General features: G+C 30.4%; 1 protein-coding gene across 1 annotated transcript; it reads right to left on the bottom strand.

The window, feature by feature from the left end:
• Nucleotides 1-4,910: 4,910 nt before the first annotated feature.
• On the bottom strand, nucleotides 4,911-8,317 carry LOC123200720 (TMV resistance protein N-like). Its single transcript, XM_044616065.1, has 3 exons — nucleotides 8,210-8,317; nucleotides 6,144-6,679; nucleotides 4,911-5,365 (listed from the first exon to the last, which is right to left on the bottom strand). Exons 2-3 carry the CDS (start codon nucleotides 6,638-6,640, stop codon nucleotides 5,101-5,103), a joined length of 762 nt encoding a protein of 253 aa, XP_044472000.1. The 5' UTR covers nucleotides 6,641-6,679; nucleotides 8,210-8,317; the 3' UTR covers nucleotides 4,911-5,100.
• Between the last annotated feature and the right edge of the window lie 3,186 nt (nucleotides 8,318-11,503).

Below are 11,503 nucleotides of genomic sequence, written 5' to 3'. Positions count from 1 at the left end.
TTGAAGAATTGCTTGTGCATTCTTGCTTTTGTCATTTTATCATCTACGTGAACGATATCACAGCCCATTTTGATGTGTGTCCTAAGGCAAGTGATATGAGAGCATAGGTCGCAATGGCTCTGTGTCGTCTTAATTCTTTTAATGAAGACCTAGTTAAAATTTATAAAATACTTAGCATGAAGCCTTGAAAGTTGTGATTCTAGAATTGAGGGAATGACCATGGCTAAACGAATTTGAAGCTAAAATTGAGGTCGAGAATGAGGTAAGATCTAGAGATGGTGAAGAAGTTGAAAAGTTGAAAGTTAATGTATCAAATCAAAGAGATTCTCTTTTCATTCAAGAGAATTCTGAAGTTGACCAAATTGATGAGATGACTACTATCTATGCTAATCAAAGTGATCTTTTTGTTCAGCATGACAGATAACAAAGCTAAAGATCTAGTCCAAATGGGCGCCTTCATTGCTGCAAGTACGTATGACAAGGTGAGCAGCGATATCACTCATAGTGGTAGTTTTCAGAATGTGGTGGTTGTTGCATATCCAGTTTCTGTTTTGGTTCTTCCCAATTTTAAAAAGGTCTTTGAAATTGATGCAAATAAACATGACAAGTTTGTTAAGTTCACAAAATGAGATTCAAACCTAGATTTAAAGAAAAACTAAAGTTTGGGCTGATATATTTGGAAGATGAATACCTGTTGGATTTGAGGAAACACTCTCTCCCATATAAGTTGCAATGGTTGAATGATAATGGAGAAGTAAGGATTACAAAGGAGGTTTTGGTACCATTTACGAAAGGAAAATCGCACAAGTTTGTGTTTCAAGAGGTGCGACCATCTTTGGAGGAGACATTCCATATGGCAGATCTTTTCATCTTCTATCTTGCAAGAGCGAGTCCTTTTTTAGCGAGGAGAATGATGGAGGACCAAACCAACAACCGACGAATGGAGAGAAACTTAGGCAAGAAGAGTGCATGTTGGCGCTCTTAATTTACTTACCGTCTCAATTTCCTTTTCTATATCTTACATCTTTTTTCTAAAATTTGCTATAATTCTTTTTCCTTGTTATAGGTTGTGTTGGATGTTTGAAATTAATTTTCATTTTATCTATTCCTGTGGCTTTTAGGTTATGGGATGTTTAGGTGGGGGAGGCTGACTTCAAATATGGTTGTCGTGGTAATGGTGGCGTGATAGTGGTAAGGGCTCTTGCGGCTTTTAGGTTATGGGATTTTTGGTTGGGGGAGGGTGACTTCAAATATGTTTTGATTCATTACTGATGTAGAACATTTTTGCTTTTAGGAAAAGGGGACAAAGTTTCATAACTCTTATTAACTTGGAAGTGGTTTTGGTTGATTTTGACATAGGCAATGATACTTAAGGAGCTGTTTCAACTGCAGGTGTTGAGCCATTCTTGATGGAATCAAATGGGGTTGTCACAAGCACTAGCTGATTAAATGAAAGTACCAACAAAGAAAGTTAGGTTGTACCACATCATTGTTGATGGAACTTAGGCCGGTAGCTGAGATAAGCTTCCCAAAGTTTTCCAATTGCGGATTTGACGTTATCATGGTAGTAGTAGATCATTCAGTACAACCACTTCATGCCTCTCAAACACTCTTTCTCAGCAAAATAAGTAGCAAACTGATAATTGTGACGCATTGTCCATTCAACGAAAATTTGATAGCTCGACCATGAAACTTGTTTATACTAAAAACATCCTAAAACTGTTGTCGTACATTAAATTAGGCTGGAACAAAAAGATGGATATTCTACGCCATCTCTCAGGCAAATAAGCAAGTTCATTGGACATTGGAGCTCATTTTGTATCAATTTTCGGAAGCTGTCTAACCAGGACCATGCTCCATACATATCCACATTTGCAAAAATAAGCTAATGTCACAGAAAATGCAACTCCTCTAACTATGCCAATGGACTTTATGGTTTTTTTTGGTTAATACCAAATTTCGTGGCCTGATATGTATGAAATTCGTAATTTAAGAAACAGATCAGCTTAAAAAAAAATCAAATTGTAATTATCATTACAGTAAAAATCTATTAAGCATGAATAAAGCTGCCACAAGGAGAAGTATTGCAGCACAGGAAATTATTGAGCTTTGAAATATAGAGAAGAGATAAGGCCGAATTTGTAGAGTGACTTCCAAAACATGTAACAGGAAAATGTGTTAGTACAACTAATAAACAGGTCTAGCGAAAGAAAATGGAAGGAAAGCAGTGGAAAAAATGGAATGAATTAGATACACATCTTGAAATGTACGAGATCATGTAGTGACAACTTCCATTATCTAGAAAGATATAATAAGATCTCTACATGACGACAAATTCTTAAAGTTTTTTATGTCTTCCTCGCACTCCAAGAAATAGAGGGCAAATGTTAAGAGATCAAACTAAAAACTCGAAAGTCAACTCTCAAAGCACAAGTAGGTGTAATAGATAACGAACAATCAGTAGTTAACTTTCTAGTCCAAAACCTACATCAAATTCAAGATTAAGACACTACGACCGATCGACATTCAATATCAAATCTATGACTTATCAAAAATAAAAAAGAAGACTCTTGTGTAGTTATCAAGAGAGGGCTCTAACTATATTCCACACTACAACATCTTCATAATGGTCATTCAACAAAGATGTCAGCTTCCATGTAAATAAAAATTCCATCAATATTGGTCTAAATCCATAAAATTAAATATAAAATCATTGGTCAAGACTCCGAGTAAAAGGAGAAAACGAATGTACTTTTCTCTCCAAAAGACTTATATATAAGGAAGAGGAATGGATAGAGAAGGGGAGATGTGAAAATACAAACAAAATACTAAAGATATTATAGATTATTCTATTGTTCTTATATTTAACATAAAAACCACTGAAGACTCCTTAAATGTGGGCATCGATCTCATTGAGTCGAACCACGTAAAAACTTTATTATCACATCTTTTTTCTTTAACTTATCTCAATCCATCTCTATAATTATTTCACACACATGTAGTAGACTTATCCTATTATGTGCAAGACTTTAAATTGTGATCAATTGATGATGAGAAATTGCATCAAGACACTTCATCTTCACTAAATTTATTTCATTTGGGAAATGTTTACTTTTTAAAAAATAAAAGGAAATGGATTTCTCATTCTATTGTTTGTTTGAATTATTTTGAATATGAAATTGGGTTTCCATACATGATTAATTTTTAGTAAAGAGTATGAACCAGTTTTCATAATATTTTACAAGGAATTTGTATCAATTTTGGATATACAAATATGTACACACTTATATGTGTCATTACATGATGGGGTATTGTTTTATCCTTAATTCAAAATCATCTAATCACATGATAATATATATAAGTGTATACATATTTGTGTATTCAAAATGGGTACACATAATTTTATTATTATTTTATAATCCTTATAAATTACTATTTTACCTCGGTTTAAATACTTGTTTTTTTCTTGATAAACTCCCTTAACTTTCATCACATTTCAATAAAAAATCTCAATTCCATGAAAATATTCTTCATCTCTCAATTTTTACATCAACGGAAGTTTATAGAATGAAATCTATGCATCAAATTACATTGACAAGGTAAGAAAATTATTAGATTCTCTTTTCACTTTTATATTGTTTTGACTTGTTTTTATTGAAAATGCATTTCTTTTTTAATGAGGTAGAGCAGTCTTATGCTTGCTAAGAGTTGAAAACATTTTACAATTACGATTCTGCCCTAGTAGAATAGTGCGTTTATGAAATAATATAAACAACTATTCAATAAATAAAATTGTTTTACTTATATTATCATTAATCTACCCTATAGTACATTTATATGTGTGTAAATAAACCAGTAATCAATATTCTAGAGCTACCATATAAAGATGGATTGCACATTTATTTGAAACAAACATATATGAAAAATAAGAGATTTATCATAACTTAAAATTATGTTTATAGCCATGAATAGAAGTTGGGCACTTTGTTTTAATGCGGTTCTTGAGTTGTCCACTTCTATGGAGGTGTTGAGTATTATTAAATCACTAAAATGATAATTTTAAGGCAAACAATTATCTGCATATAGAATGCATTGAATTGGAACTTGTTAAACTTATGATTACCATAAAGAAATTACAAACTTCACACATTAATTAAGAGTGATGAGACATTGCAGCACAGGAAATTATTGTGCTTTGAAATATACAGAAGAGATAAGGCCAAATTTGTAGAGTAACTTCTAAAACATGTAACAGGAACAGGTCTAGCGAAGGAAAATGGAAGGAAAGCAGTGGAAAAAGTGGAATGAATTAGAATCAGTTAAAAACAGAAAGAGATATTGGCAGGTAGAAAGGGGGAGATGAATAAGAAACAATCTACATATAGAAGAAGGCCAGCCAAGGGGAGAGAAAGAGCAGAGCAGAGCAGATTTTTAAAAGTCAGTTATGGAAATTGACCTTGGAGGATCTGGCACCGATGTTGTCAGAATAATTTCTGTTCTAGGTTGAATCGGTAGTTAAGGATCATTAGAATAAATTCTTGATTTGTCTGGATCATTACATAATAAAGAGTTGTAGCTAGAGTATTATTGCTCTTGTTACTTGCCTTTGTAAAGTGTGTTTTGAAAAGTTATATTTTTAAAGGGCTTGAATGCTTGCACATGTTTTATGAAAACATATTGAACATCCCTGCATGTTATTGGTCTTCATAATTTGAAGTGAAAAAATATTTACTAAACCTTTGAACAAATATCATATAATTAAGTTGGGCATAAATATGAAGAATAATAGGCGTATATATATATATATATATACACATATGATGGTTATTATAGTTTGGTATTAATTATCTTCATACATGCACGAAGCAGAATCCTTGGCAAATTAAAAAGAAAAAAAAAACACACACACGCACACACTCACGCCATCTAATATATAAATAATTAATAGATTGTATATTACAATGAAAAACACCGACGGCTACACTAACTCTTACTCTGTGGACCCACGGACAGATATTATACTTGATGTCGGCGGCGTCAACGAATGATTTGAAATGGTGACCAAAAGTCAAAAACAGCTAAATTGACCATCAAAAAAAATTAAAAAAAAAAAAAAAAAGGGAGCGGCAAGTGAGTCAAAGGTCGATTGGCCCCACTAACTCTGAGTGTGTGGGTGTGGGCCTGCATTGCAAGATTCTCTGAACATGTAATTACTCCAGTGGCAAAGGCAGTCACTAATCTTTTGAGATTGATCAAGTTTGACGAGGCTGAGGCTGAAGTTGAAGTTGAGGTTGAGGTTGAAGTAGAACTACTTAATTTACTTGATATTTCCTTCACAATAACTTTAATAAATTCTGCTTCATCCCTGAAATTAATAAACAACATCATCTTTCAAAAACACCAACACAATTATATCTATTGTATATACTTACAACTCTTTCTTCATATTTCTGCTTATTAGCTAATTACACTCTCTACTACATCTATATTTTTAACACACAATAAGGCCTTCTTCACATTACAGAATTTTTACCTATCCTTCAACTCCCACACAGATTACTTACTGATCTCCATCAAAACAATCACCAATTAATTATTATAAGTTAAAAAAAAATTCAATTCAGAAACTTAAAGAAACTTGTTATTTTTAAAACAATTCAGACACACTGACCAATTAATTTTTTTAACTTTGAAAAATCAATCTTCTGTTTCCACTGAAAATATATCCAGTATGAAAAAAAAAATACTGATGAAAATTAAACTCTGCATACTGTAAAACAGAATATAGAATATTTACCCATCCTTCAAGGGAAATCCAGAAATATTTTTAACACACAACAAGGCCTTCTTCACATTACTGAATTTTTACCTATCCTTCAACTCTCACTCCCTCTCCCTCTCCCTCCCACACAGATTACTGATCTCCATCAAAACAATCACCAATTCATTATTATAAGTTAAAAAAAAAAATTCAATTCAGAAACTTGTTATTTTTAAAACAATTCAGACACACTGACCAATTATTTTTTTTAAACTTTGAAAAATCAATCTTCTGTTTCCACTGAAAATATATGCAGTATGAAAAAAAAATACTGATGAAAATTAAACTCTGCATACTGTAAAACAGAATAAAGAATATTTACCCATCCTTCAAGTGAAATCCAGAAATATTGGACACCTCCTCTAGACTCTTCCTCCACGTTCGCACTTTCTCTGTATTCTCCATCAAAGCCTTTCCCTGAGTTTGTATATTTTTTATGTTGTCCATAAAACCCTCTTCATGTTGACCGTAAGCTTCCTCAAACTTTTCAATTACCAAGGATGGATTCACATCATAGAAAATTGGGATGACTGTTTGTCTCATCTCCTTCTTACATTCAACGATTTTCACAAGTTCATCCAAGCACCAACGTGAAGAAACATAATTTCTTGAGAAAACAACGACTGAAATACGCGATTCTACTATTGCATTAAGAAGTTCTACTAAAATGAATTTTCCTTTTTCAATGTCTGTATCATCCATGAATACCTTAATTCCCTCTCGAATCAAACCATTATATAGATGACCTCTAAAGTTCTTTCGAGTGTCTTCACCGCTGAAGCTTAGAAACACGTCATATTTCCAACTAGTGGAGCTCATGGTGGAAGTTAAGATTTTGATTATGCAGTTAATTCCCTCCTGTGCAAATGCATCAAGTCAGAAAACATAATTAACTTTTTGCCTATTAAAATACATATATTATTTGTTCAAACAGAAATTTAATTTTGGTGTCTATATGTCAGAATTAACTTAATTAACATATTTAATTCGTTGGCAAGAAAAACAAATTAGTCCAAAATAAAGTTTCATACAATCTCAGCTTCACCAAAAATAACAATGAATTGACGTCTCTGATATGTATATTTCATAACCACTCTCAGTAAACTAAGCAAAGATAAGTTGTCTTCTTATAATCAAAATAAAAACAGGAACAATGTATAAAAACTTACAATTTATAGGATTTTTATAGAAAAATTGGCAAGATGATAACTAGAAAAATAAACAAAGAAAGAAACTAAAGATGCATTATGTATTCAACGAAAATCTGGTAGCTCGACCATGAAACTTTTTAATACTAAAAACATACTAAACTGTTGTCATAGATTAATTAAGCTGGAATCAAAATATGTATTTCATTCTACCCCATCTCTCAGGCAAATAACCAATTTCATTGGACATTCGAGCTCATTTTGTACCAATTTTCGCAAGCTGTCTAATTAGGACCATGCTGCATGCATATCCACATTTGCAAAAATAAGCTAACGTCACTGATAATGCAACCCCTCCAACAAGGCCGATGGACTTTCCTGTATCTTGTTTGGTTGATACCTGGAAAATATTTGACCCCGGCTTTTCCTAAGTGTTCTCTAAGTTCTAAACAAGAACTAATTGCAGATCCTATATCCTAAGAAGCTAGAGAATTAGTGGGGTATAATATCACATTAAGAAAAAGGCTCTAATTCTAATGGGATGAAAATTGCTTAACCTCTTAGTTGAAACCAAAGGATTTAACCACTAAATCAATCCCTTTGGGTTAAAAAAATTTTCTAGTGATAGCATTGTAAAATGAATTATAGGATAAAATTTTTAAAAATTTTCATCTCAATGGAGAGGGAAACTGATATAATCCCACATATTTACAAACCCAGATAAAGATTATACATTTCGGTTAAATTTTAAAAAACCCAACTCATGCAACTTGAAATAACTCCAAATTGACCTGTTTGGGTTGCCTTTCTACTCAGAGATACAAAAACTGATTATCTATCAAAGCAAGAAACAATAAACCAACTAGAAATATAAACAGAAGAAAATAAAATACGTCTTTGTTCCCACTTGCCATCATAACAAAAAAGAAAAAAACCACAATATGCTATGTATTCAATGAATCCAAGAATGTTCAGAAACTTCCAGCAAAGAATACAGACTTTTTCTGACCATTTACATATATTTTGTGTAGATCTGTAGAATTAAACTATAGATCTGAAGAATTAAACCAAGATCAATTAATATTTTCCTCACGATTAGAGTTTTGTTGAAGCTTTTTTTTTTCTCTTTTTGGGATCTTATCGAATTGTAAAGCAGTTTCCCTATTTTTATCTGGCATTAAAATAACTGAAATTTAAGCGAAAATACAAAACAAAGCCAAGAATGTTTTGGAGAACTTACAGCTTTGAAGGAGTTGCAGACATCTGAGTCAAAGAAAGCAAAACTTTTTTGTTTTGTGAACCGAAGAAGGGGAAACTAAAGTAGATGTCCGTTATGCCCCCCTTTAAAGTTAAAATGCGCATTTTTCCTAAGCAAAAATGTCAGTTTTTGCTATTCCTAAATAAAAATACCCTAAATATTTTTTAAATACCAAAACTACCATTAATCATTTTTATATAAACCTCTCCCTTACATATATTTTTCATATCATTCAAACACTCACTTTTACTCTCATTTTTACTCAATATTTGATATTACAGGTTCAATCTGAAAAAAATTCATATTTCTAAATTTGAATCGAAAAAAATCAATTCATAAGAAAAATTTATTTATACGAATCTTAACTTAAAACTTAATTTTATTTGTAAAATCTAGTTCATATGTTATGTAAAAATGACATTTGGATATTTGATAATAATTTAGGAGTTAAACAAAATATTAAAAAAATTTGGGGGCTTTTCGATAGTAAATAAAGTATAAAAGTTTTAAATAAAATGTTAGTAATAGATAAATACATTTCGATGCAAGACAACATATGGGGATGCTAAATGAAATGTTATACAATTATATGGGGTTAAAGAAATGTTAGAAAAATATGGAGAGTATTTTAACATTAAACATTGTAAGAAGGTTTTAAATAAAATGTCAGGAATAGATAAATATATTATTTTGATATAAAACATTGTAAAACGATTTTAAATGAAATGTTAGGAATACATAGATACATTTTGCTACAAGATAACATATAAAGGAGTTAAATGAAATGTTAGATAATTATAGAGGTTAAAGAAATATTAAAAAATTATGGGGCCATTTTGATATTAAATATTATAAAACTGTTTTAAATGAAATGTTACGAGTAGATAAATATATTTCGATACAAGATAACATATAAGAGTATTAAAAGAAATGATAGATAATTATAGGGGGTTAAATGAAATGTTAAAAAAATATGGAAGGTATTTTGATATTAAATATTGTAAGAAGATTTTAAATGAAATGTTAGACATAGATAGATGCATTTTGATATAAGACAATATATGAGAGTGTTAAATGAAATTTTGAATAATTATAGGGGTGAAATAAAATGTTAAAAAATATGGGGGCATTTTGATATTAAACATTATAAAAATGTTTTAAATGAAACATTAGGAATAAATATATACATTTTGATACAAAAAACATATGAGAGTGTTAAATAAAATGTTAGATAACTATAAGGGGTTAAATGAAATGTTAAAAAATTTTAGGGTATTTTGATATTAAATATTATAAGACGATTTTAAATGAAATGTTAGTAGTATATAGATTCATTTAGATATAAGAAAACATACAAGAGTATTAAATAAAATGTTAGATAATTATAAGAAATTAAATGAAAAGTTAAAAAAATATGGGGTCATTTTGATATTAAACATTGTAAGACAGTTTTAAATAAAATGTTATGAATAAATAGAGACATTTTGGAAAACTAGAGGTGGCATATATATATATATATATATATATATATATATATATATATATATATATATATATATATATATTAATAAACGGTTATTGTATATTTTTTCTCATAAATGTTTAATTTTGCTCCAAAATTTTTCATTAAAAGATTGATAATTAAAATCGTTGGTTATACTTCTGTTTATTTTCAAGGAGAATGAATCTAACATAATGAGAACACAATAAAGTATATTAAAGATTGTAAACAATTGGTTAAAATTCTCTCTGAAACAATATTTTAGGGATTTATCCAACTTTTGAGTGAACATTACGGTATTGATCTAATCAAATGCTACATTTAACTTTATATGAAACCAAGAAGAATTGAGTTTGACTGCCTTGTAAAGATAAAAAAATGATGAAGATGTCTAAGGCATTATTGACATGTCTCAATATTTCAAAGAATGTAATTATAGATTTGTTATGTGTACCCTGATCGAAAGACAAAAAGAAGAAGAAGAAGAAGAATAAATTGGTGAAGTGAAAAATGAATCTGATTGGGAAGACTTAATTGATTTCAATAATGATCCATACTATATTGCTAATAAATGGGCTCGTAGAGACAAAGAGAGGGTTTCCGATTGGGTGACTTTGACGGGATCGAGATAACTGATATTTCCCTTAATGAGGTAAAGTTCGAGGATATGTCACTTGTTACCTGCAATATAAATAGTTTGCAACTTGAAGATCCTATTATGGGTGGCATAAATTAGTCAGGCAAATTTTTTGACATTATCTCCACTGATTCATTTAAGTGACATCCTAATTTTCCTCCACAGTCTTCAATATCATCAAGTAGTGTAGGATCAATCCAAGAGTAGAATGTTATAAAACTTGATGAAATTTTTCATAATAAAAAACACTTGAAAGATGTTGTGGACCAACTTGCCCTGGAGAAATGATTTCAAGACAAAGTGCTTAAATCTGACACGGGATGATGGAAGAATAAGTGTTATGATGAAAAATGCCAATGTTATTTAACGGGAACAGATTCAAATCCAATCAAATCTTTCGAATTGGTAAAATAAATCCAACCCACACATGTTTAATTGATCAAATAATGCCATTTCATAGATAAGCTGGAGTTAGAGATTTAGGTCAATTAATGCGGTCAAAGTTTCTGTTGATTCATTGAATTTATCGGCCTAAAAAGATTATTATTGATATCGTTGATAAATATAAAATTGACATTTCATATTCATAGGTCTAACAGGCAATAAATTAGACTTTAAATTCATTGAGGGGCTCACCAAAAGAATCATTTATGTGCTTACCTAATTATTGTTATAATTTAGAGTGTGCTAATCTAGAAACCCTGATAGCTATAGAAACAGAAGATGAACATCGATTTAAGTATTTTTTTCAACATATGCCAAGAGTTTAATATAGAAGGGAACTAAGAAAGAGAACGTTAAGTGTACGTAGTAGTACCAACATATGCCAAGAGTAAGCTCATAAATTAGGGTAAAAGCAAAATATGAGTCTTGAGTTATAATTTTAAAGGGCTTGAATGCTTGCACATGTTTTATGAAAACATATTTAACATCCCTGCCTGTTATTGGTCTTCATAATTTGAAGTGAAAAAATATTGGATTTCAAATATAGAAAGAAGTGTAAGGTTCTTTGTGCAGTTATAATTTGTTGAGCTGAGATAATGTTTGAATTGAAATTAATTTACTAAATCTTTGAACAAATATCATATAATTAAGTTGGGCATAAATATGAAGAATAATAGGTAAACATATATATACA

This window comes from Mangifera indica, chromosome 17 (assembly GCF_011075055.1).
Source record: "Mangifera indica cultivar Alphonso chromosome 17, CATAS_Mindica_2.1, whole genome shotgun sequence".
In the NCBI taxonomy this organism is placed as follows: domain Eukaryota; kingdom Viridiplantae; phylum Streptophyta; class Magnoliopsida; order Sapindales; family Anacardiaceae; genus Mangifera; species Mangifera indica.
The sequence above is the reverse complement of the archived record's forward strand: the minus strand, read 5'-3'. Positions and strand labels throughout refer to the sequence as shown.

Excerpts from the sequence above, each read along its gene's own strand:
- LOC123200720 (XM_044616065.1), bottom strand. The coding sequence starts at position 6,640 with ATGAGCTCCACTAGTTGGAAATATGACGTGTTTCTAAGCTTCAGCGGT. Across the intron at positions 5,366-6,143 it reads GGATTTCACTTGAAGGATGG|GGATGAAGCAGAATTTATTA; the intron begins GTAAATATTCTT and ends TATTAATTTCAG.